The 26,525-nt window shown below is 38.0% G+C and overlaps 1 protein-coding gene across 2 annotated transcripts; it reads left to right on the top strand.

Moving 5' to 3' along the window:
• On the top strand, nt 1-24,826 carry TRA2A (transformer 2 alpha homolog). 2 transcript variants are annotated; one of them, XM_057365449.1, is made up of 8 exons: nt 1-229; nt 9,001-9,134; nt 10,640-10,805; nt 13,914-14,102; nt 22,135-22,250; nt 22,781-22,885; nt 23,598-23,665; nt 23,851-24,826. In XM_057365449.1, the coding sequence occupies exons 1-8, from the start codon at nt 194-196 to the stop codon at nt 23,859-23,861; spliced, it is 825 nt and encodes a 274-aa protein (XP_057221432.1). In that variant the 5' UTR covers nt 1-193; the 3' UTR covers nt 23,862-24,826. The 2 variants fall into 2 exon arrangements, with proteins under 2 accessions (XP_057221432.1, XP_057221431.1); XM_057365448.1 differs by having other exon boundaries at nt 22,778-22,885.
• The last annotated feature ends 1,699 nt before the right edge of the window (nt 24,827-26,525 follow it).

The raw sequence follows: 26,525 nt of genomic DNA, 5'->3' as shown, positions 1-26,525 counted from the left end.
GGGCGCAGACGGAGCGGCCGCGGCGGCGCCATTTTGCGGCGGTGCGGGAGGCGCGGGCGGGAGGTGGCGGTGGTGTCGGTAATAGCGGCAATAGCGGTAACGGCGGCGGTAACAGCGGCCGTGGGTGTTGCTGCTGCCARTCGGGACTAGCGTCCCCCGTTCGCCCCAGCCCCGTGGCCAGGACTCTGCCGACATGAGCGACGTGGAGGAGAATAACTTCGAGGGGAGGGTGAGTGGCCTCCCCTGCGCGGGCCCTGTTGAGGGGGGCATCGGACCCGGGGGCGGTTGGTGGCGGCTTTCGGCGTCCTCAGGTCTAGCGGGAGTGGGGGCAGCCCGGCTTGGCTCTAAAATGGCTCCTTGAGGCGCCCGAGGCTCTCCTGGGCCGTGGGTGACGGCCCGCGTCCCTGTCCGCTCCCCGCGTCTCTCTCTCACACGCGTCCTGCTCGCATCGCCCCGGCGGGGTGCGGGGTCCCAGTGCTGTGGGTCGGCCCCCGCCCAGCCAGCGCCGGCTGATCCTATGCAAACGGCGCTGCTGTAGCCCCCGGGGTTCCTCCTTGCTGCTCTGTTTGCTTCCCTCGGTYACGAACCGCCTTGTTGCCCGCCGGGCCCGGGGATCGCTGTCCTACCCGTACCCACTCCCCCGGCCGGGCCGCCGAGGCCTCCTCCTGCCYGAGACAGGAGGGACCCCGCGTCCTTTTGTGCGAGGTGCGCGGTCTCTCCTGGCTGCAGGAGCTGCCTCGGGCCGGACCGCCTCCGACCACCGGGGAGATCCGGCCGGCGTTATTAAACCATTGAAACTCATCGATCGTGCAGCAGAAGGCTTCGAGCTGCTGTGGCTTTGTATCCTCGTTAGGCCTGTGTCTTCCCTCTGATGGCTGCGGCTTTTCATGTACACGTGTGACAGGTCCCTTCCATTTTCAGCGCTTTTGTGGTTTTGTTTTGGTTTTTTTTTTTCCTTACTGATGATCAAGACAAGCAGCAGTTAGAACCTGCTTGAAACAGGAACGAAATATGTGCTCCTACATCCCAATTTACTTTTTTTTTTTTTTTTTTTTTGCAGAGGTTTGGGGTTTTTTGTTTATTCTTGTAAGAGATTCTTTAGAGGAACACCTGAGCATCCTCATGGTGACTCTCATGAACCAGTGACAGCAGCTTTGCAGTTACATGTATAGTTACTGTCTGGAGAAACGAAATAAAATTTCGGAAGAGCGGTGTTACCTTCCCCTAATTATTTTTACTCAAGCATTGTTGCCATTTTTGTGGTGTTAAAAAAAAATCCATATTGCTAGTTCTTTACCTAGCTATGCAGTAACTGCTGCTGCTTCCTCGCGGGAGGTAAACAAAACCTATTCTTGTGTTGATTGCTTGGACAAAAGGTGGCTGTGTAACTAAGCAGTATTTGAGGGAATAAACAGATCTCTGAAGGGGAAACGGTAACTAAGTTTCAGAAACTTGAGCAATGAGTATGCTTGGTTCATTTTTTCTTCTTTTTTTTTACTTTTCTGTCAATATCTCATTTTATAGTCGAGATTTGTATTTTTAAAGATTATTTTTCTGTCTGTAGTCTCACTGTAGGTTATTGTKAGGAAAAAACAATGTTAGGTTAATTGTCAGGACATTAGTATTRGGTTCCTTGCTGGAACTGTTGTTCATGTTACACAAGCTGTTACAGTTCTATACTTTCATTATTTCTGCACAYTGCCTCCTGCCAAATGTAGAATGTTTGGAGAGTACATGAAGCCTGAAAAGTCCTGCAGTAGCAGTTTCTGTGACTTCTGCTTATCAGTTGAAGTTCTTTTTGGGTTGGTTTTTTTTTGTGACGGAAGATTTACCGGTTGGAAAGAACTGCTGTGTTGAGTCTTCATTTGGAAAACTTACTTTGTTTTTGTTCCCTACATCGAAATTTCTCATTATGGCATATCTGAGCATAATGGCAGGTATTTGATTGATTTCTCGGAGGTCTTGTGGTTTTGCTGAAGAACATCTGTAAGCCATTTTTTTTTAATTTTGTCTTTTTCAGTAATACTGCTTTATTTTGACGGTACTAAAATACTTGAAATAAGAAATTATATYTCAGACCAATGTTTTGTATTTCATTTTCATTGAAAGTACTCACAGGCATAAAATTAAACAGATGTAACTTTGAGGCTGTAGTGTTTAGTCTGCTGTTCCCAATTGGATAGGACTCTCATGTACTGAACGTCCTGATTCTTCAGTTTGCTACATATAGGAACGTGGCACTGAATAAAGCAAAAGTTTTCACTGGGAGAAAGAGCTGAAGAAACTGAAAGAAAGTTTGTAAAGAACCTGTTTTCCTGGAAATTGGCACAAATAAGAATTCTGAGTACCCTTTAAATTCTTCCACCCACTGTCAGTTTAAGTATTAACTAATCCAATGTGCTTTTAAAGAAGGTAAGGGAGTTACAAGTTTAGTTTAGGGTCTTTTATATTTTATCTGTCTAGGTACTCTTGTCCCAAAAGAAACTTYAGTGAAAGTTGAGTATGATCAGAATTTTTTTATCACTATTTTTATCACCAGAAAGATACTGTCCACATATGTGCTTTGCCTCTAATTTATGATTTTTGAATCATATTAACTAACCTGAACAGGCAATTGAGAATAATTATTAAAATAACTTTCCATTTAAATTGCTTAGTTTGCACTATTTAAAAATTTCCATTTCCAGAGCTGGATAAAATCACTGTAAAGCTTTTCCTTTTTGAACTCACTCCTTTATTGACTTTTTTTAAAGCAAATGTTAATCAAATATGCTCAGACTAATCAATGTCTGCTCTGTTTTTGTGTGATTTTGTTTTAACTTAAGCAAGTTCTCTATTAAGAACGAGGCCAGTTGAACAGAAGAAAGCCCCCTCAAGCTTGGTGATTTAAGGGAAAGAAATTGACAGAAGATGTGCTAGAGCTAAGTTTATGGACATTAGGAAGAAAATGAGATTTTAAGTTGTGATTTGGTTTTGGAAACATCAAAGTATTTTTCACTATTGAATACGTTTTGTGAGCAGATTAGACAAATGAGACATTTTTAMTTTTTATTTCTGTGAGATGACAGGCAACTCTTACTTCCTTTCATATTTTTTGTTTTTAATAGGCTATTGTTTATTTGGTGGGGCAACTTYAGATGTTTCCCAGAGCAACAAACTAGAGGGAGTCTGAACAAACCTTCACTTCAGTAGCTCCTCTTGAAACTTTGATCAGTTCGTTTTTTGAGCTTCTGGTAACATTTGATGTCTGCAATCTTAAAAGTTTAGTAGCTTTCTACCAGTATTAATGTGCTGTTTGTCTAAATAGATAAAACCTTTTRTCAGAACAACAGGTCAATTCCATTTTACAGCTCTATATTGATCGTCTTCAATGTAATGAGATGTCTCCTCCTGCTCTGTTCAGAATCATACAGTGAGATTAGTATAGTCTAATAAACCACTTCCAAGAAATGTATGATTTTGCGTGTGAGCCATCTTGTTGAAGGAAGCATATTTTGTAGGTATACAAGTGGATTTTGGGTTAGTTAGGTGTGAAAGTACCGTATATTTGCTTCATRAAGTTTGGATGCAAAATACTTGAATATGTATGGAACTACCTAACTCATCAGCTTCGAGATGATCTGTTTGGCAGAAAAAATCCCAATGGTGTGGGAGGTCGGGCTTATTTAGGTATTGTATTCCATCTCTCCTGTAGTGGCTGTCTGCCACCTCTGTGGAAAGGAAGGCACGTTTCTTCCCATACTTTTTTAAACGCAGGCACAGTGGTCTGCTAATGGTCAGGGGCTCTGCATCCCYTTGGAGAGTGCTGTGATCACCCTGCAGTATCTAATGACCAGTGCAGGAAAGGTTCAAAGTCTGATTTATTTTTTTTTGTTTTCGTTATTTTAATCAAACTTAATAAAGATTCTTCTGGACCTTGTCAGCTGGGAAGATTGCTCCTTCTGAACACAAATTCTCTTTACTGTTCCATATGTGGTAAAGGAGGGACTGCCCTCCCTGAAGAGGTACATTTTCAAGCCTCAGTGAGATTAACTTGTAATTTCAAAAAAATTCATTGCTGAAACCTCTTTTTTTTTTCTTTCTTTTTGTAAGTGAGATCATTGAGAAATGCATAAAGTTTGTTTATGTTAGTAACTTTTAAAATAGCCATATCCATAATTGTTAAATATCCTTCAAGGTAAAAACTTACGAGATGGTTTTTATACAGAGGCCTATTATGTSTATTAGTGTAATATTTATAGAAGAGTAGCTAATTAAGGGATCCATTTTATTTTTAGTGACAGTTAATAATATCAAAGAAAAATTTAACTTCTCTTGTGACTTTCAGGGTGGTTGGTAGATTCCTGTCAAAATGTAATCGTGTCCTCATAAGTGAGATGTTACTAACTTCACAGTTTTATCCAGTGAATGTAGGCTGCTGCTAAATTCGTGTTTCTTTTTTGACTGCTTAGGTTTTTCTGTCCCTTTTTAATAGAGTTTGACTTTATTTTTTAAATTTGGGTAGGAGTTTKTAACAGGATTTTTGGAAATGGTATTTCTGGAGTCCTTGTCCTGTCCTTTTTTTTGATCCCAGGTCAAATAAATTTCACATTAAATTTGTGTGATTTAATGATTTTTTTATTTTTCCATTTCCCATGCTTTGCTATAGAAAGCTTAATTTAAACTTCATTCTTTCTGCTTAGCATCTCACTTTAAATTTTGATAGTCTTTCAGTCATACTCTGAAGTTGTAAGGTGGGAGTTGAGGTAAGGCATGACAAGTTCACGGCAGAAGAGTAGTGTGAAAGAACAGTGGTGGGTTGTTTGGCAGGGCTTGGTTGGTTGGTTAGTTGTTTGTTTTGTTTTGTTGTGGTCCCCCTCCCAATGTTCTTTATCATACTTTTTCTAGGTGAGTGGAAAATTGAAAGAATACTGCTTTAAGATTGTTGCATAGAAGTCTTTTAAATGCTTTTAAAATAGTAATTATATTGGAAAGTGGGATTTATTTTGAAAGGTAAGGAATGTAAGTGATAGATAGAACTTGGATCAGTTAAACAGTTTTACCAGTATGAGTGAAATATATGGCCTCACTGATATCTTGCTCTAAAGGTATGGAGCGTCTAAAGTTGTGGATAGTTGTTCAGTGACTGGGTTYATATGATCATGGGGGGCGGGGGGCAGGGAGAGATCCTTTCCATATCACTTTGTTTTGTTATTCTTCCTGGGAAGAAAGAGGGTAAGAAGCGAAAATACTGCTTAGTGCTTCTAGCTGTGCATCTTATCCAAAGAATCAGTAACCGAAGCTGAAAACCTTACATTTTGTGTTTGTCTACAATTTTGGCTCCAAGTTCTAATTCTTGGTGAATCATTAGTTGCATTTCCTGGTATGTATTTGTGGAGGCACTACATCTTACTCTGARGAATCACAGTTACAATTGAATTGGGTTTTTTGTAATTATTGGGGGTGGGGCAAGSGTGTAWTTTTTTGGGGGGTGTGRGGTTTTTTTGTTGTTTTGGGGAAAGATTTTTCCTGGGAATGTGTTACTGGCAGATGCAGGATTTCTTTTGAAAGGAAAGTGTGATTTTAAAAATATTACAAAGTTCTTTTCTTTTTCTGCAGGCTCTTGTGACAGGAAATCTTGATAGTTTGGCATGGGGATAGTAAGTTGCCTGCCTACAAGTTTGTAAGGGTGAAGGTAGTGACTGGACAGCTGCATGATAAAGCCCGAGGCATTAAGATAGGTACTGTTTTGTAGGAAGGTGGTGTGATGAGAAGCAGAGTTTAAACTGGGTCTCATCTGTGGCCCTTAAATGACTGAAGATCTTTAGAACAGAAAGATAAGMAAGTGCTGAGGATCCAAAGTGCAATTTTAGTCTTTTCTCTCTATGCAGTATTTCGTTTCTGTGGCAAGAACTGAACTAAGATCAAAGTGTGTGGGTTGCTTAAAGACTGATACAAAATCGAGAAATTTTAGTGCTTTGGGGTAATAGAGGTGTTTTTTTTCTCATACTAAAGATAATGTACTAAGGATGTTGAATACTTTTGTTATACATATTGCAGAATGGGTATAAATAGTTTGTGAAGAACAGTTGGGTTGGCCTGTGGAATAGACTAATATATAGCTTACTCATTGTTTYATTAGAGTAAGAAGAAGAGAAAAATTCTTTAGAATCTCCCTTTGTGATTTGAAGCTCTGAATTTCTTAATCTCTGCCTGTAGACTTGCTGGTAAAAATCTTAGTAGGTACTTTCTCAGCATYGTGTTTAAGTCCATACACTTTTGCAGGTTATTGTGATTCTATTGTTCTCCTTTTGAAGCATTGTAGGAGGTATAACTAGGTGTTGTATCAGAAGATGAAATGTAATTGGTTGCCAATGACAGTGTGCAGCTGCTATCAGGTAATTCCTCTTCAGCTGCATTTTACATGTACAGTTACTTGGGTTGAGGACATTTAAAATCTCTGAGAATTTATACTGTCCCCTCTGTCACTCCAGTTTTCAAGTTGTATATTTGTGAATACAACCCCTAAAGGTCTTAAACAGATTGTTCCAAAAGGACTTGACTATATGAAATTATGTAATATTTTCTTTTGGCACCTTAATACAGATTTGCTGTCATAGCTGATATTATTAAAGACTATGTAGGTGGTATCATAAGATTCTTCAGTTGAATAGCTAAGGACACTAAGCTGACTTCTACATTGTRCAGGAGCAATTGGATCCATGGTATTTTGATACCTCCCCACTCTTATAGATTGYGCAGGATCAGGGGTGGGGGGTTGCYTTTGTTCAAATTTCCAGAGTTCTTGTTCAAGAGTTGATCTTTCAGAGGTAAAAAATATGGACAATGGAGTATCCTTAYGAAGGAATATCTGAGGAGGGTGAATCCTCTGTCTTTTTACTGAAAGGTGTTTTCTAAATCTAACATCACTTTGAATGTGTTTCTGTATTGCTGATCATTTTTACTAGGGAGAGAAGTACAAGTAGTTCCCAGAGAAGCTGGCAATTGTTGCAAGGGATGAGTTATAAAGGGAAGAATTTAGGAGGCTATCAAACATAGAGRAATACAAAAATGGAGGCAAGGTGATAAAAAAAAATCATGTTACGGGTTCTAAGATTTTTTTTTTTTTATCGTGAATAGTGCATCTCAAATGTCACAACACCAAGTCAAAGCACATAATTTATTTTTGTGAAGTCTTGTAGTTAGCTCAGCACATAGCCACCTTCATATGGGTAATCTGTTATGYAGACCTGATTGTATGGTCAACCTGTCACAGCCAAGCCTTGAATTTGGACTTCACTGTTAAAGTTTGGCAGGCCTGTCATCCTAAAAGGTGACATTCTTCCGTGTGTCCTTTGTCCTTTTGATTGGGGTAAAAGGGGATGRTAGTGTGGCTGTAATAGTTTTTAGTAAGGAGTCTATCAGGTTCCATTTTTCAYGAATTTGTTGAAATATGCGGACAGCATGCTTTGAAAAGAACTAGCCCAAAGTAGTGAAGAATTTTGACTGCAAAAGAAAGTGCAGAKCTGAACATAGGTAGGGTGAGAAATAAAATGAGAAAAAATTATGAGAGAAGTCTGGAGGTGAAATAGTGAAAATAAACTTGAAATGTAACACCTTTGGGAGGGGAACTTGCTATGCATTTTTTCATTTAAGTATTTTGTGAAGTTACAGATATATATAGCATACTATCTTGTAGAGGTTTTTTAGATAAGCTACTTAGAAATGCTGTACACTATAAAATGTGAGGTAATCCTAACCTGCTCTTTGTTTGCTTGTTTTCCTAGTTTTTCTCTTGTGTGCCTTACCATGCAAGAAAAAAATACTCCTGTTTTTACTTTTATTGGATTGCTTTAACTATATTATTATACTTCTTAGTTTATATGGATTATATAAGGAAAACAGGATAACAATGAGGAAGAAWAAGTAGGAAGAATAATAATTCATGTTGCTTATACCTATGTGCATGTATTACGTGAGTAAGTATGTGCATAGATAGGTTTTGACTGGAAATCTTTGGCTATTCTGTTGAATTGAGATTGTTTTAGTAATCTATAGGAGTAAAATTTGGGGTATTCAATACTGAGAAGCACATAGTTATTATTTTAGGGGGGGAATCACTGATATCAGTATTTCAATATGATTGTGCTAATTAGTTTTTAGTGTATCTAATGTATCTTACCAAAAAAATCTCAGAGGGGAGGAGGGTAGCTTTGCAAATACAGTAAAACACTGAGAACTCAGTAAGCTGATTGTTAGAATATAGACACTTATACAGTTTTAAAGATATTTAAAAAAAAAAGTTGTTTTATAAAATAGTTTCTTGCACTTTACCTGCTGGCTTTTCAATTTGGTAGATAACATCTGAACTCCAGCAGAGTTTTATAATCCCCACGTGCTTAAATATACTAAATGTTCTTTTTCCATTAAGGTTAATGTTCGTGAAGAAATTGAAGAGTTTTTTCCAAGAATGTGGAAGATAAATCAAGATAAAAGAAGGCTAATGAAAAGTATTAAAGATCAGAAAATTAAAATTGAATGGGGGAAAAAATTGAACAGAAGATTGGTCAGATAGAAGCACTTGAATATTTTTTTAAGGCTATAATGAATTGTTTGAATTGGGGAAGAATACACGAAGTATGAAAAATGAAAAACTCAATGAAGAATGAAGAAAAGTAGAAAGCAAGAGTGAAGTAGAATTAAAAGAATCTGGAAGAATGAATGGGTCCTAGGTTAAGTAAATGTATGGTTTATGTTCCAGTGTCTGTATGATCAAGTTGTAGATGAATTTGCATGATTACTTAGTTAATAGAGAATTGGTGATCTGGTTCAAGCAGGGACCTATTTGAGGCAAGCATACAATATTAACAGTGGGTTAGCAGAACGAAATTTTTTTGGAGGGTGTTGCCTAACCATTTGTTTTTCAGGAGCAATCAATATAATAGAATTACTGTACTTTAAATGTTAGGAGTTAGGCATTTACACAACCAATACCATTTTTAATACTGTCTTTTTTGTTAGGAGTCTCGCTCCCAGTCAAAATCTCCAGCTGGGAGTCCTGCTCGTGTAAAATCAGAGAGCAGGTCAGGATCTCGCAGTCCATCGAGGGCTTCCAAACATTCTGAATCGCACTCTAGGTCAAGATCAAAATCAAGGTATGTTCACAAAGTTACTCATGTCAACTCTTGTTTTGGTTGATTGATGAGGTTTCTTTTCCTCTGTTGTAAAAATTTTAAACTTTCTGGGATGTATTAACAGGGATATATTTTACATGTTTGCTCCTATAGATGGACAAAGTTGGGGAATGATTTCATTGGTACAAATAGAGAAAGTACTATAAATGGCAGAAGTAACATAGAAATCACAACTGAAATATGTAGGTTTYTCTCTTCCAGAAGAGAGAGAAGGGATTGCATTTCAGTTCTGTGAAGCTTCTGGTTCCTTTTCCAGAATTGTTCATTGGGGAATTCTTGGGTGGACCTCTCCTTCAGGGGGAAAAAAAAATGTCAAATGAGACCTGCTGCAAAGGTAGTCAGGGTTAGAGAGGTTCTCTTCTCATCTAACTGTTGGAAATGCTGGAAAACACTGCTTGGGAATGTTCCTGATATTCTTTCACGGGAGGCTTTAAAAACATAATCAAAAACTGCATCTTAAATTGGGTGTGGATAGTTCATGATTTATGAGACTTTTAAGATGTATCTTCATTTTTCAGTGCTACACATGTCCTTCTCTGTCCTTTTACCGCCACATATCTGTACTTGGGGTAGAGAGCTTTATAGCTCTCAGTTCTGACAGAGCTTGCACAGAACAGAAGAAGAATATCTTGKTTTTTTCCTCTAAATATGCCAAAAATATTACCTGGTTTATACTACCTATCTTTTCTATTCMTTTTTACCATCATACTGATGAAAATGGGGGCAGCTGCTGAATCTTTCTTTAATCAACCAAGAGAGAAACCAGAAAAATGCATTTGTAGCAATGGTGGAATAGTCTTAGTTTCCTTTCTAGTTCTTGGGAGAGATCAGTAATGCATCTTTTCTATTTATACACTTTATACCAGAACAACTGTACTCCGAATTACCAAAGTTCAGCTAATGTTACAGGTTCTCTTCTTGCAGTGTTTAGCCAGATGATTATGTACCTGTTATAAACTGGGTTGATCATCGGCAAGATGTGTGCAAAGAAATGCTTGAGGGGTTAAGCAAGTGTTTRGGTTTTGGGATTTTTTTTTTTTGTGTGGAATAATTTTTATGCCTTGACAAATTTGTAGATACTGCTGCACTGCAGTGTTGCCAGATTTTTCAGTTTTTCAGTCAAAACAGCACTTTACAGTGTAGYGTATATAGTTTCTGTGTCACTGTGCAATTGTTAGTTAGATAAACAGGCAAGCCTGATAAAAGTTTAAGTTTTGAAATTCCTGAAAACTGGAACGAATATAATCGTCAGCATATGCAAGAAGTTCTGTCAAACAGTTAAAAATGGTGCTACCGAGCAGATTATTAGAGATCCATGCAATCTTCAGATGTGCAAGGTAGAAGACGCTTAATTGTTTTAATTGTGGAGATCATAGAAAAGGATATTTTTCTCTAGAAAGTGTACAATTTACAKTTCAATACTTTATATGCATATGAGCTAACTAAAGGCTTTCTTTTTGTCGAAGATCCAGGTCCAGAAGACATTCGCACAGACGTTACACTCGTTCCAGATCCCATTCTCATTCCCATAGGAGACGTTCTCGAAGCAGATCATACACACCAGAATACCGTCGTCGAAGGAGCCGTAGTCACTCTCCAATGTCCAACAGGAGAAGGCATACAGGCAGCAGAGTATGTCGTGTTCATAAATGCTGAGTATCAACAAAACAATTGTTGCTTGTATCAGTGTAGTCCAGCTTAGCTGCAGGCTGAGTTTGACCTGCTGTGTTGTCACTCGGGAATATGGGAATTGGGTAGGAGTGGGGGTTATGTGCGGAACAATCTCTGTCCTTGCAGCTGGGAACTTATTTACTGGGCCTGCAGCTGGCAGGGAGGTTGTAGAAATTAATTGAAAAACATTCTGTTGCAAGTCASTAGGTGCAGATATGGTCACATCTGCTTCCATCAGTTCTAGAAACTGAACTCTCCTGATTCTTTTTTTTTTGTCACAGTTACAAGTGTATGTGRCATTTACAAAAATTGGACCTCTGTGTATGCTGGCAACCTGACAATATTGAAAAGGTTGACTTGGGGATCCATAGAGGGAAATTCCCAAGTGTTTATTTGCTTATGGAGCATATGTTGAAGGTTGCTTGTGATGTTATGCTTCTGATTATTTGATTTGGTTTACCTTGAAGTAAAGCCCTGTTTATTAGATAATATATAAAATCTTTATAATAGACTAGAAAAAATTACGGTTATGAAAAGGAGGAGCAGTAAGTCTCTTAAAATGTAAATGTGAAGTGTCTATGAGCAGGAGGAAATATAGCTACACCAAYCAAAATCTAAGATACTAATGATGTCATTCTGAGAGATTTCTCCCAGTGTCCCTTGTAATGGCAGAAGTGTTTGGGTTGAAGRGGACCTTTGGAAATCAGCTAGTCCAACCCCAACTAAAGCAGGTTCACCTAGAGCAGGTTGAACGTGATCATGTGCAGGTGTGTTTTGACCRTCTCCAGAAGGAGATTCTGCAACCTCCCTGGTCAGTGTGTTCCAGTGTTCAGTCAGCCTCMGAGAAGTTTTTCTTCATGTTTAGATGGAACTTAYCATGTTTCAGTTTGTGCCCATTGTGCCTTTTGTTGCTGAGCAGCACTGAAGAGTCTGGTCCCATCTTCATGATGCCTGCCCTTGAGACATCATCTCTTCTCCAGCCTAAATAGGCCCAGCTCTCTGAGCCTGCCTTTGTAAGAGAGGTGCTCCAGTCCCCTAATCTTCACAGCCCTCCACTCCAGCAGTTTCTTGTCCAATCTGTTTTCAGTGCCTTAACTTCTGGTTTCACATCACTTCAGGCTGATCTAAATGAGTGTCATTGCACGCAGCTCTGTCTTGTCCTTGTTGAGGGCAGTGGTACGTTTCTGATCTGTTTTAGTTTCCAAATTTTTTTATTAATTCTGTCAAAAAGCACGTAGGTTTTTGGTTTTTTTTTTGCAGGCCTACCTTGGTGAGACAGATCACCAGGAGCATGTAACACTGATGTGAGGGAGAAGAGTGTGGAAAATGCAAGACTCTAGCAGTGCTAACATGCTCTGGCTTAAGCTATTATGAGGCACTGTTCATAGTAGCTTTTTTAGACCRAGTGGAAATCCCCTTAATAACTAGATCCTAAAGACACCAGGAAAATTGGTAGCAATTTTGTCACTTCTATTCTTGTAGAGAGCTTGCATACTGGATTGATGGGAGGCAGTACAAAAACCTAATATAAAAGCTGCCCTTTAGTCCTCCACAGTCAGTTTAGGCCTTCCAGCAGTGATGCACTTGGCACTTAGAGTCTGCAGACTGTTATCAGTACTTCTTTTGCCTCAGAAAAGGGTTTAAGTTTAAGAGGGGTGTGGAAAAAGGGCGGTAGGTACAAATGGAATTTACCCAATTATTTAAAAGACAGATTCCATTATACTTACAAGACTTCAGTAATAAAATTAGTATAGCTGTAAGTGCCATTGAATTACCTGATAGATTGAAATATGGAATAAAGAATACATATCTGGATGTGTATAATTAAAACTCTTAAATTACAAAYGGCCAGTTTTGTTGTGCTCTTCAGCTATAGTAAGACATTGAAGAAGATTCATATCTTAAAACAGAAGTTTGAACTTTGACAAATGGAAAGAAAGGCACTTCAAATATATGAGTATTGCAGGTGTCTTATTTTYACAAAAGGTTCCCGAACAAATGCACTGAAAAGAACATGACAGAAGATCTAAACCTTTTCACTCTGAATCGGGCTGAAAGACAGGCTCTGAGGCATATATTACTGTACATAGATGACTTATCTGAAGCTGAAATACAAATTTCAGCTGTGTCAACTYCTAGTTGCTATTTTGGCAGAAACATTAAATCTCTGTGCTTTGCTGGTGTTTTAAATTGCTGCATTTAATATTACAGGTGCCAGAAGCTTAACTGAAAAACATGTTGATTTTGATCAAAATAATTCTTACAGAGGATTTGGCATTAGATATGAATTCTCTGGCATGTAGAGAAATTTTGAACCTACTGCACCTTGTAGTACTACATATTTATCTGGTTGAAGTGAAATTTAAGTAATCACTCATCATGTAAGAGAGTCAAGAGTTTTACTCTAAAGAAGTATGYGTGTGTTGGGTTTACAGTTTCATAGAACTGACCTTCCACACGTGTTGCTCTCTAAATGAAAGAAGCAGGTGACTTTCATCCAATTTACAAGTGGAAAGATTAACTTTCAAATGTAAATATTGACTTACAGTATAGTTGGATCGGAAATGCTGAAGGGAGGAAGTTTCAGTAAAAGCTAAATTATAGTTCAATTGACTGTGCTTAGGAGCTCAAGTGCTCACATACAGTGTGGGCAGCTGGAGGCAGTGTGCACTCTTTAGTGCCCATGATGGCCGTGCAAAGGTGGGAGTTCAGGCTGGCAGACCAGTTCTCAGCGCAGATTTGTATGTGGTATCTGCCCCTTGTTGGTAATTTCAGTATGAAATACTAATGACATGGGTTCCTGTTTTATAGCTTTTCTGTAAATCAGTATGCTTAAATTTTATCAACTSAGTTTTTCACCAACATGAGAAGTTTGTCTTGGTCTTTTTTCTAAAATAAAAACCATTGAAAGTAATTGTRTTTTGAAACTATTGTACAATTAGAATGATAACTGTTAAAGTGTTAAACTTTTTATTAAGCTGGGTTTAGTTTTCTTCAGATTACATTTTTTTATGATTGATAATTTTTGATACAGGAATATTTGAATTAATCAAACATTTGTGTTACCAGGCTAATCCAGATCCTAATACCTGTCTTGGAGTGTTTGGTCTCAGTTTGTACACTACTGAGAGAGATTTGCGTGAAGTCTTCTCCCGTTACGGTCCTTTGACTGGTGTCAATGTGGTTTATGATCAACGGACTGGACGATCAAGAGGATTTGCTTTTGTTTATTTTGAGAGAATTGACGATTCTAAAGAGGTAAATGCATGCTTTACTACTTTTTGCAGGTGTGGTCTTTATTCATCATCTTCTTTATTGACATAAAAAGAAGCCAAACTAGTTTTTGTGTGTGTATTCATCAGCAGATTCTCACAGTGAGATTAATTTAAAATACTTTGTTTGAGCAACGTGGCACTTCTCAACAAATGAAGCATTTTAATTCAGTGTTCGTATGTGTGGGCAGATTTTGAGCATAAGSTGTCTATTGAATCACCAATGTACATTGGACTTTCAGCATTTTAGTCTGTTGCTTCAAAATGAAAATAAATCTTTGAGGCTTCTATGTCTRTAGTATCTTTGAAACATTTTGGGAGTTAACTTTTTAAAGTTGTTTTCTGAATCAAAATTCTGGAGATTCCCTTTACGTTTTCTTCTCTTAAGCATATCATCATGCATATGAAAAATAGTGGAATTTGTCTTGATTTGTGTCTTGGTCAATGACTTTCCTARCTTTACAAATAGCTGTTAATAGCTAGACACAGTTATTAGTATAATTCATCTGTAAGGAAAGAATCAAAGAATAAGAATAGCAGCCTGTATTATGATTCACCACAATGGTAGTAGTTTCTTTACCSTGTAATGATACCATGAACTTTACCACATTTACTGAAATTTATGGATAAAGTTACTATTAAAAGTAAAGACACACCCTCTAAACAAAAATTCTTCAAGCCTGTGTTGTGGGATTGTCTCTTTCTTTGGGACAAACTGAGTCACAGAYTTCATCTTGGATTAACAGGTTTGGCCTAATTTTTCAGATTTCCTGTATGAATCTGTGTGCATTTGAAAAGTTTATAAGGAGATACGAAATATGATTCCTCCTTATAGATCACTTAGCATTGAAGGCAGGGAGGATGACAGCTCTGGAACTTATCAAGAGCTGAAAAAAAAAGTATTCTTGCTACTTGATGTTTTAATTAAAAWCCCTGTGTTGTGGATTACTTGATTGAACTATACTTCTTGTCTTTGATTTCTGGTATGATCCAACTGAGTATCTTATGGGARGAGTAGAGTTTGTGGTTGTACCTGTGTGTTTGTTGCAGATTATAGAGGTGAGTTAAAGTACACAAAATTTCCTTTAGTGTCCCTGCTATATTTTTGTACGCTCGCAGCTGGACAGATTGAGAGAGAGGTTAATAGGGTGGATAGTTGTATATCCATCTGTCTTTAATGGCCTACTCTCTGACTTTTTGCCTTGTATTTCTTTGCACACTAAGTTTGTTGGGATTTTGAAAAAGTGACAGTTTTAGAACACATTACACATCCAAAATACTTGCACAGTATTCCTTGACAGATTCCTGTACCAGTCTTATCTGTTTCACAGCTTCATCTGTCTTCAGAAATAGTTTTTTTTCCCCTGGTTGCCATAGGCAATGGTCATGCGTGATGCCATGCATTTCTTAAAATGTTCCGTGTAAATAGCATGAAGTAGTTTGTTTAGTATAAAGCTGTTTTGGCAGATGCTGTGAAACTGGAATGCAAAGGAAAAGAAAAAGGGATGTTACTTGCATTCAGAAATACAGAAGCAAAGATTAGAGCCTTAAGCAGGAATTGAAATAATTTGGAATGTAATTAAACCCATTTTTTCCCCAATGGGTTAGTGCCTGAAGAGGGAGAAAGGGTACAAACTCTCCCAACACCTGGAACTTAAATAACTGAAATACTTTGAATAGAAGGACTGAAGAAAAGCTTGTTTATTTTGCTTACCTCATAGGCATTGAGGGTAGATTTGAAGATGGCAGTAAGTGGCAGCTGGTGTAGAAAAAGGGGAGATGCATAAATATAGATATATATAGTTAGCTGTAGGTGTGAAATTCTGTGACAGGCCCTGTAGGAAATGAAGCAGTTCTCTGTTTGGAAGATAGTTTGAAAAGTTTCATATCCATAAAAGCAATGACGCTTAAATTACTTTTGTTCTGAGTAAGTAACTTTCATCTTAATAATAATTTAAAAGCTCCAGTTATCCAGAAATAATAACCAAATCTCAAATCCTCGACATCCTAAGCATCTCAATAAAGAGATGAGATGTTGAGCTAAATTCCAGCTCTTTCGAAGATAGATGGATTAAATGAGAGTAGAACTCTACAGAAAAATTAGGATTCTCCATAATCTTCACTATCACACTTCAGGAGAGGTAGCAGGGGGAAGCTTCTCAGCAGACATTCTCTGAAATACAGGTAATACTGAAATTTGACTAAATKAATTGTGAGTAGTTATGTTTGAACTTTCCTAACTTAAAAGATTGATCAGTGTCAGTTGTGCACAGATTCTCTTGCAGCTGAAATATCTCAGGATCTTTGTCATCCCTGGTTACCACTTTTAAAAACTGGATCAATTACTTGAACTGGTTAAAATGTTGCTGTGGGTCATGATTCTGAAACCAAGTGGTGCAGTGTCCATATGGTGATGAAGACATTTTGAGTTGTCAGCTAGCTTGACGTGTTGGAAATCTAAAGACGATGTAAAATAGCATTTCTTAAAGGTGGTACTTCACAGTTGTCCTAAAAACACCAAAGGGGCCGTTTTAAAGGTTCTTTTACTTAAACTGTTAAAATTTCAGAATTCCATCTTATGACACTTGTTAGCTGTTCATGATTATCTTGGTTATAAAGAGGAACCGAGGTTTAGCTTTTAGTAACTGTTAGGTAGAGTAGCTATCAGAGCATCACAATAGCTTCAGTCATTCYGCTTTAACAGGACTGAGAAATTTTCAAAGCAGATATCCAATCAAGAGATTACTTATGGAATATGTTCTATTCTGTTTGAAACTCTGCTGAGGTTGAAATGAAACTTTTTGATCAGGCAGAAGGTTCCTTTTCCATCAGATGTCTTTCATTGCAGTGATACAGTGTTTGCAGAATAACACTTGACTRGATTCTTAGATTTTGACCCATATTGAAGATGCTCATGGACACTGTCTTTAGTTCAAAGTGTGGTAGCAGACTGTGAGTGTCAAGGACTGAAGGGTGTCTAGGAAACATCTGATGAATGTCTGACGGTAGTCTAGAGACCTGTGGGATTGCTGTGCCAATCTTGTTGTCTGTAAAACCTGTTCAAAGCCTGCTTGAAAAGYTTCTGGTTTTATCTACCTGTTTTTAGAATGGGTGTAGTGGATGACGGTTTTTGTGAAGTTGTTCTCCTTCAAAAAGTTGTGATTTTTAAAATATTTGGTATTGCTTTTTTGCCTTGGATAGTGCAGTGTCTTATCTTGGCCACCCTTTTCCAAGTCCTTAGAACTACACGTGCAACATGCAAAGGTCATATCCATAAACATTTGTTGAAGACTTGTTTCTCACAATCTCTTACATAGTTTCCAGTATTGGCAATGCTGGCATGGAGCCAGTGTTATAATGTTGTTTTGCAGTATTTTCACTAAATTATAGATGATATTCATCTGCCCATCATGTAAGGTTTTTCTTCTTGTATTTAAGAGGATCACAAACTTCTGTGTGCTAGCTTGAGAAAAATACAAAGTTGATGGAGGGAATTGATTGTGTCRGGGTTAACAATAAGTTGAGAAGATCCTGAGTGGAAAGTGCTGGCTGTTCTAGGAACATGGTTCTTCCTATAGTTACCAGGGATTTCATATGCTGCTAAACCAGCTTTTCAGTASCTCAGACTGTGAAGTGTTAGTTGTTTAAACTGAGGCTACTGTGAATGTACTGTCTGTAGGAGGAACTCATCTAAGAGGCGTCAGCTACAGCAGCTGTTGGCAATATGGAATTTTCTAATGCTGGTTAGATGTTCTTCAGAGTTTTGACTGTCTTTCCAGAACTGTTTTCTGAAGTTCTGTTCMTTAACAATGAACACAAACAATTTAATTCAGTTGCCAAAGACCAGAATAATAATGGGGTTTATCAGTTCAGTTTGAAAAACATTTAATATGTGGTGCAAGCAGACTAGCTTAGARCCAACATTATGTAACAAAATTGCCATGGCTTGTTGAAGAAATGGTTTAGGTATTGTTTGTGGTATCAAAGCAATCTTTGATATACCAGAAGAGAGCTCTAGAAGGCCTCAAATGTTTGAAATTACAAGTAACAGACTTCTGGAGACTTACCATGAAATTGCTAGTATTTGCAGAAATACCCACTTCTTCATTCTGGGTCTCTAAAATCCTGATTTCTTGGTTTTGAAACTCTGAAATATGCTTTAAAGAGAATACATTGATCAACGCTTAAACTCATAATTGTGTATGCTTACAAGTTATCATTGCCAATATTGTATTTTTTTTAAACCTCTGACTAGAGACTGTTGTTCAAAAGTGAAACGGACACTTAACTTGAACTTTGCRGACTGCAGCAAGTGTAAAAGATGAGTTTGTTATTTTCTTTATTAATTCCTTCAGATCCTTTTCCACAATTTTCTTTCAGTTSACCTCATACTGAACCAGATTTATCCCTCAGACTAAATCCAGAACTGAACCAGTGATCAGTACACTGGAGAGGGGAATCTAATCCATTGTGTTATTCATCCCTTGCTGTACCTCTGATAAAGTGGAGATGATGTTTTTATCAGTGCCATTTTTTTGGAAAGAATTTCCAATAAAACAACGCAAACAAGGAACCCCCAAAACCACAGCAGGAAAAAAAAAAACACAATACCTTATATAGTTACTTTAAAATTGTGAAAACGCATTTTCAAAATAAGTCACAGTATAAACTGTTCATGTTTGATTATTTAGGTGTATTCAGTCTGTATGTTGCTAACGTTGTACTGATGTCAAGTTATTGAAGTAGTTACCAAGAATGAGTCTTCTAATTTTTTTCAGTGAGTTCTTGATTGTTTAGCTAATACTTGACACCTGTGTAAGTTTGCGCATTTAATTAAAAGTTGTGTTTCCAAACTTGTTTGACTCTACCTAACTGCTCATACACATAGAAAACATCACATACGATATTAAATATCAAATGAAATTGAAGTATTTGTTCATTTTTTTTTCTGACTGTTTTGAGCTTCTGGAGATTATGCTGTAGCTTGTGAACTGCTCATTTTGTCAAACTAATGCCTTATGGATAATAGATTTTGTTATGGATAGTCTGCTGGAGGCTTCAAAGTGTAAAACTAAATATGTGAKCCAAGATTGAACCTGTGCCATTCTGAATTTTAATTCTCTGTTTTCTGACTGCAGACATATAGATGTGTATTCTAGTCTACAAAATCAAATTTTCCATAAAATTTTCCAAATATTAAGTTTATAGGAATCCTGTTTTCTTGCTTACTGTCCTCTTGCAAAAGCCATGCAAGTCTTTTAACAACATTCATATATTTGGAAAAGAATCCAGGTTGTAGCAAAAATAGATTGTTGACAGTTGAAGACTCTTAAGAGGGCACTGTGTGTCTTAAACCCCAATATTACTTGATTTCTCTCTTTAGAAAGTTTCATTTGATTATCTTAAACAGTATTTCGAATGCCTTCTGCATTGTTAGAGAGAATGTGTCGTTTTTTCTCTTTGACACTTACATATTAWCAGCAGTCATGCATACCCAAAAAAAGTAAAAAAATGAAATAGAAATTTGTTTTGAATATGACATACAATAAGACTGCAAAACCCAAAATKTTCTTTTGAAAAGAAAATTTACCTTTCAATAAAGCACAAAAATGCCAGTGATTAGGATCACTAACATATTTTTACRGCCTTCATACAAAATACTCTTGATTCAGTTATGTGAAAGCAGGTTTTCAAAGAGGGCTTTTGGTCATCTTGCAGTAGTCCTTACYTAATAATGTCAGCTTAAGTGCTTTGCTTCAAAGAGCTGAGATGTGMCTGTTAAGAGTAGTGCAGGGAATCTGGGAACATCCTTAGAAGGACTTTCCAGTTGCTAATTACTCAATGTGAGTGATCYGTACAATTATTGTCATTTTTGGCTTTTCTGCATTTTGGGGATGCAGTCAGAAGTGTAAGAGGCTTTATTGTTTTTGTATATCTATTAAAGATTTTATTTATTTTAATTTTTTTAGTTGGCAGTTGCTGCTAACAGYGACTGAACCATAAGAATGTTAATGTTACAGTGTTGGGTAGGACATTAGATGTTATGACGAGGGTGGTGTTAACAATGTACTAGTCTTTATCCACTGAAATGCGGCACATTTCCTGGTGTTTGTAAAACAGTCAGCTCTCAAAATTAACTCTTCATTTCTCTTGCTGGTATGTCGCTCCTCTCTGTACTGCTCCTTCTATCAAAGAACTGTTCCTCTTGAGGAGGTGTTTGTTAGCTTAACTAAATAAGACACACACATGCCAGATGTTCTGGATTTGAGGTGGCTTCTTGTCAGCTAAGCTTATTATTCTGCAAGTTGTTGACTAGACTTAAAAATGCCATGAAACAGAACATTTCTTACGAGTTAACTTGCTGGATTTCCAGAAAGACACTTTTCATGATGAAGTTAGTTTTTCAGCCAGTTACTTGCAGCCTTCATTTTTAGGGTTGTGCACACATACTTTCCTAGATTGCATGCACATATTTATTTTAATTTAGATCGTCCTTGTGGAACAGGACTTGGGGGGTGAAAAAAGTGTTAAGGCTAGGAAACTAAAGCTGAGAAGAATGTTTTAGTCGCAAAATATACCTGAGTGCATGTTGAAAGATTTGAAATGCTCTTYGCTGTGCCTTGCGGTTGACTAACTTTATTTAGTTTTGTACGAGAGCATAAATCACTAGGTGGCGGTATAGTACGGACACAAACAGSATTATTAACGTACAAACTCACTCTCGTTAAATAGGTTAGTGATCATCAGTCACTTCAGTTTGGGCATAGCAGTTAAATCATGTGGATGTCAAGTTTCTTTTTCTCCTTTATGGCTTGCATGTAAATTCAATGAGGCTCTTGTTAGAGTTTCAAAAAGTTAGATTTTTGAATAGATGCATTACTATTTTTAAAAGGAAGAAAATAAATGCTCTGCTTAGAGGCACATTCACGTTTTGAGGTTGGGTGKTTTTTTTTGCAGATAAAGAGCAAAGTGGTTATGTTCTTTAACTCAAGATTGTAACAGTGTCTCTTAACACGTGAAAAATAAAAMTAATGTCTTTTGGACTGAGTGCTCTGCTTAGTCTTGAAAAATAAGTGGTGTGTATTGGTATTTCAGAGATCCTGTAGCAGCCAATAAAAGCTATTAAAATTTGAAAAGCAAATTTTAAAAAATCCTTTCAAGTCCAGTATTAGCTGTTAAAATTARCTGTCCGGGTTTGTTGGGGTTTGGRTTTTTCAGTTACTGTTGCATTAATATAATTCTCAAAACTACGCTGTGCTCTTTTGAAAAACTTATTTTGATGGTTTGAGTTTGTGAAAGGCCATTGTATTGATTCTCAGAGTGGACAAGCTGGGGCTGGAACACCCAGCGAGTTCGTGCAGGGGCTGCGGGCGGGTCTGAAGGCAGGGTCGTCTGAGCACAGACCCTTGTGTGTATCACTTAAGCGAGCTGCTATTGTGAGAGGGAGTGGGGAGGAAGGTTGTAATTAGGTATCCATGTAGGCTGAACCCGCCATTTTACTAAGCTCTGCTGAAGTAGGTCCTTGTAAGGGAGATGGCAGGAGGCTGGGAGAGCATGAAATGGCAGCCGACGAGCAGTAATCCGGCCATATGCACCCTACAGGAAGCCACTGTTTTGCGCAGCTTTTGAATCCGCCCGTCCCCTCTGGGTCAGAGACGGCAGGAGGAAAGATGCAATTTTCAGAAAAAAAGCTGTTTTCACTTTTGAGTTTACCTTTTAGATGGTTAGAGGATAAAGTCTAGGGAGAGTGACTGTGTTAGTGGTTAGCCTGTGCTCCCTTAAGAAGGGATTGAGAGTCGCATTAGTCCGACACCCCAGTGCGSTCCTGTAACACCACCAGCAGACAGGCCCGGGGACAAGAGATGAGCCATTCACCACAGTGGGGCACTAGTAACCAGTCTAAACAAGACAAGTTCAGAGCTTGTTTTTCTGCTGGAAAATAATGTGTTTGTACATAGCCTTCYACAGTTACCAGTAGGATGCAGATTTCACATCCCTGTTCCTTGTCTCTCCTGCAGGCGATGGAGCATGCAAATGGAATGGAGCTGGATGGCAGGAGGATTCGAGTAGATTACTCAATCACCAAGAGAGCACATACACCYACCCCAGGCATATACATGGGCAGGCCAACACAGTAAGTTCAATGGATTTAAACTGAATGCTGGAATCTGGTTGAAGAAATAGAACTCGAGGTACTTGTAAAATGATTTATAGTTAAASCAGTTTGTATTTTATCACAGAACTCCTAATATAAAGAATGAATTACTGTGATTTGCGTGTACTGTTAAATYCTACTGTAGTTTCTTTTATCTTTATTTATAAAAATATTTCAGGAGATATTATTACAAAATAATACCCAGCATGATCAATTGATGCATCCTTAGCCTACTCAAATACTACAGTGCCCATTTGCCTTTGATACTGATGGGAATTAAACTCAAATCCCTCATTTTTTTCTGGGAGTTTTTGAAGGTATTTTTATTTAAATATTTTATTTGTAGATTTGTTTTGTGTATAGTTTTTAAGTGTCTGATTTACTACAAGACCACTTCAAGAATATTTTAAATTATTTATATTTATTTATCTAATAATGTAAACCAAAATGAAGAATAGATATATGAAGGGGTTTTTGTTTTGTTTTTTTTTTTCTACCCCTAATAGCAGTGGAGGAGGTGGTGGTGGTGGAGCSGGTCGTCGCCGAGACTCATATTACGATAGAGGGTATGACAGAGGATATGACAGATATGAAGAATATGATTACAGATACAGGTACCTAATCTTTATTTTATTTCTGTACAAATAGTGGATTTGTTGGGAATACTGAAAAAATAGGTGACAAAATACGTTACTCAGTTTTGTAGCAATGTTCTGTATATGTACCTGTTATGTGGTAGAGCCTCATTTGCTTAGGTGTTGTGGGATTAAAGCAGTCATAATCTTCAGTATTTATATAATTTGGTTTTTCAGTTTGGCAAGGGGTTAATTTTGCTACGTGAAGGAGGTGTAGAGCATGTACCCCAGGAATCAAATGGACAGATAAAAAGGGAACTCATTTTTCTGTGCTGTATATAGAACTAGGGACAGCTGATACACACTGCTGTTTAAAAAGGGATTATTTGTAGATGGGATTTTTAATGCTTGACATTTCATAACCATCTCTGTTTTGAAAGTTATCTGGTTCAGAGAATGTTGTTCAACAAGAATTGTAGGCATCTGGAAAAGCACTTCATGTGTTTGTAAGGCTAGTGAGAGTTTATTAAATTTTTTGTCTGGGAATATCTTACCGTTCTAAACACATCAAATAGAGAAATATAAAAGCATTTGTTAAATAATTGTAAGCCACAGCCAAATAAAGCAGAAATCATTCATGCAGGCCAAGTCTTTCAGTGCTAAGGAAGTGGTTCTGTTCTGTAGAAGTGATGTGAATAAGGCTTCTTTCATAATGGATGTTGTTTGGTTTCTTTTTTAATTTCCTTTAAAGGAGACGATCACCATCGCCTTATTATAGTCGATACCGATCACGATCAAGATCCCGTTCCTATAGTCCAAGTGAGTAAATACAAGTGAATAAATGAAATCTGGCTCACATAAACATCGTTGTTATATGAATTGATCAATGGAAATTCTGAATGTGAAAGCAAAAAACGCTGGGCACAGTTAAGCTGAAATAACATATGTACAGTTAATTTATAGTTTTGTRATTAGTAATTCTGTGATCTTTTGTTTTTTTCCAGGGCGCTACTGAAGATCAGATGAGTTACAATTGAGGACTTGATTTTTAAATATAAAGTTCAGATCTTTAGCATCCCTACTGCTTTCCCTTCCATCTTCCCTTTCTCATCCTCCTTCCAGCTCTTTCACAAGTCTTTGGTTCATTTAGAATATACATATTTTCAGTTGAAGTATTCCTATTTTCCATCCCTTCTTATTGTAATACTCTTAAATATTGTAATTGTTGTAGTTTTTGTGTAGTAAARCATCTCGAGCAAAATGAAATAGAGAACCCAAAGTGCTGATACATTTTGGAAGTCATTCCTATTTCGTTTTTAAAACAGTTGGACTCCTGACTAATCAGAAGAGAGTATTGATATTTTTAAAGCTTGCATGTCATATGTAGTATACACACTCGGATACTTTAACATARACCTGCATTTCCAAGTAACTTGTTAATCTTTCTGTTAAAATGTTTACCTATTACTTTGATAAACAAGTAATGACTTTGAGCCTTTTCTGTAATGACAAATTTGCTTAGATAGTCATGAACCAGAGAACTTTTTTTTAATTTTTTTTTTTGTCAGGTAGTTGCTTTGAGAGTAGACTGTTTGAGCTAGAGCAAAATTTGGTATTTGACTGACTGGGTAAGTAGATCCTTGTACACTCAAAATTAAGGCTGTGTTTTATAGAAAAAAGTTTCTGGATTGCTACACAGTGGATAATAATTGAAGTTATAACTGTTAAATTCCTGGGGTCTTTGTTGTACTTGGTTGAATATTTCCCCTTAATTGGTGCAGGAGGAAAAATATTTATTGAACATAGCAATTAGTTATATAATTTGCTGTTCATGAAAGAAAAAATTGCCAACTTTTGGTATTGAAATAATGATGGAGCAAGTTTTGTTTCCAATCCTTTTGGAGTTTTGAAAGTATGGATGGAAAAACATATGGCTACGTGTAAATCTTTTTCTCCCTCAATAAAAGTTAAGTCCACTGATACGTGGTGTCTTGTCTTTCATTCTGCATTTTGTGTCACTTTGGAGTATAAGTTAAACAAAACTTGATCCTGCTGTATGGATATAAAGTCAGCCTCACCTGTCTTCTCTGGAGCCTCGTCTACCCTGAGAATTGGTGTGCGGTTATATGGGATGGCTGAGCATGTCAATAATGCAGCCTTCTCTTGTGCCATCCTTGTCAGTTGCTGGAGTTGTGGTGAGATGGTTGAAGGAGAGAAACACTATTGACTTTGTTTTGCTTTCTGGCAAGTAGCTAGTCTGTGTCGATGTTGCCGCAGCAAACGAAATAGGACCACAAAACCCTTGCAGCAAAATTTCATCCTAATTGTCAGGGAATGCCACCRAAGAGTTTGTCATGATTTTAAGAGGGTATGTGTATGAAATGTAATTGCATTAACTATTTCTGAGTGTTGTTGCCAGGAACTCTTAATGAGTAGTTGAAAGAAACACCAGCACACATCCAAAAAGCTTGATATTTTAAAAGCTTGGTAGAATATGCCAAGAGAAATGCTGAGAGAAAGTACTTCTAACTGGTTATTGCTCCATCCCTTTGTTCCATGATGTTTTATCCATAAATTGCAGTTAAAAATGCTYAATAAATTGAAAGCCAAGTAGCTGAAACACTGAAATGAAATCTTYCAACTCTGATGAATTTACCAGTATCGGTGATCCAGACAAATTAGGAAATGTTAAGAAAATTGTCCTCTGTAAACCAAAGTTGCAGTATCTCAAGATAAAGAACTGTTGTGTCTTTCAAACTCTGGTTAGCCAATGTGACACCCATCCGCAGGGAGGGCTGGAAGTAAGATCCAGGGAACTTACAGGCCTGTCATTCTGACCTTGATGCCTGAGACAGTTATGGAGCAGGTATCTTGAGTGCCATCACATGTAGAGGACAGCCAAGGGATCAGGCCCTACCAGCATAGGGTTAGGAAAGGCAGATCCTTCCTGACCAACCTGACCTCCTCCTATGACCTGGTGACCCACTTAGTGGAAGAGGGAAAGGCTGTGGATAGTGTCTTTCTGGACTTAAGCAAAACCTTTGGTACTGTCTCCTGTGGCATTCTGGAAAAGCTGGCAGCCAGTTCTGTAGACTTGCGCACTCTTCACCAAGTTAAAAAACAGTCTGGGTATCTGGGCCCAGAGGGTGAAGGTGAATGGTGCCACATCCAGCTGGTGGCCATTCACAAGAGGTTCCCYAGGGCTCAGCATTGGGGCCAKCCCTGTTYCTTATCTAAATCTGTGATCTGAATGAGGAATTAAGTGCACCCTCAGCAAGCTYAYAGATGAGGCCAAGTAGAGTGGGAGTGTTGATCTGCTGGAGGGTGGGAGGGCTCTGCAGGGGAATCTGGGCAGGCTGGATTGATGGGCTGAGGTTCAATAAGGAGGACTGTCAAGTCKTGCACTTGGTTCACACTAACTCCAGGCAGCCCTACAGGCTGGAGGCAGCGTGRCTGGAAAGCTGCCTGGCAGAAAAGGAGCTGGKGKTKCTGGTCAACAGCAGCTGAACAAGAGCYAGCGTGTGCCCAGGTGGCCAAAAAGGCCAATGGCAGCCGGGCCTGTATCAGCAATAGYGTGGCCAGAAGGACCAGGACACTGATTGTTCCCCTGTAGCCAGCACTGGTGAGGCCACACCTCAAATCCTRTGTCCAGCTTTCAGCTCCTCAGTTCAAGAAAGAC

This window comes from Malurus melanocephalus, unplaced genomic scaffold (assembly GCF_030028575.1).
Source record: "Malurus melanocephalus ecotype Western Australia unplaced genomic scaffold, MMel_1.1 scaffold_53, whole genome shotgun sequence".
NCBI classification, from domain to species: domain Eukaryota; kingdom Metazoa; phylum Chordata; class Aves; order Passeriformes; family Maluridae; genus Malurus; species Malurus melanocephalus.
This window is presented reverse-complemented; position numbering and strand designations above follow the sequence as displayed.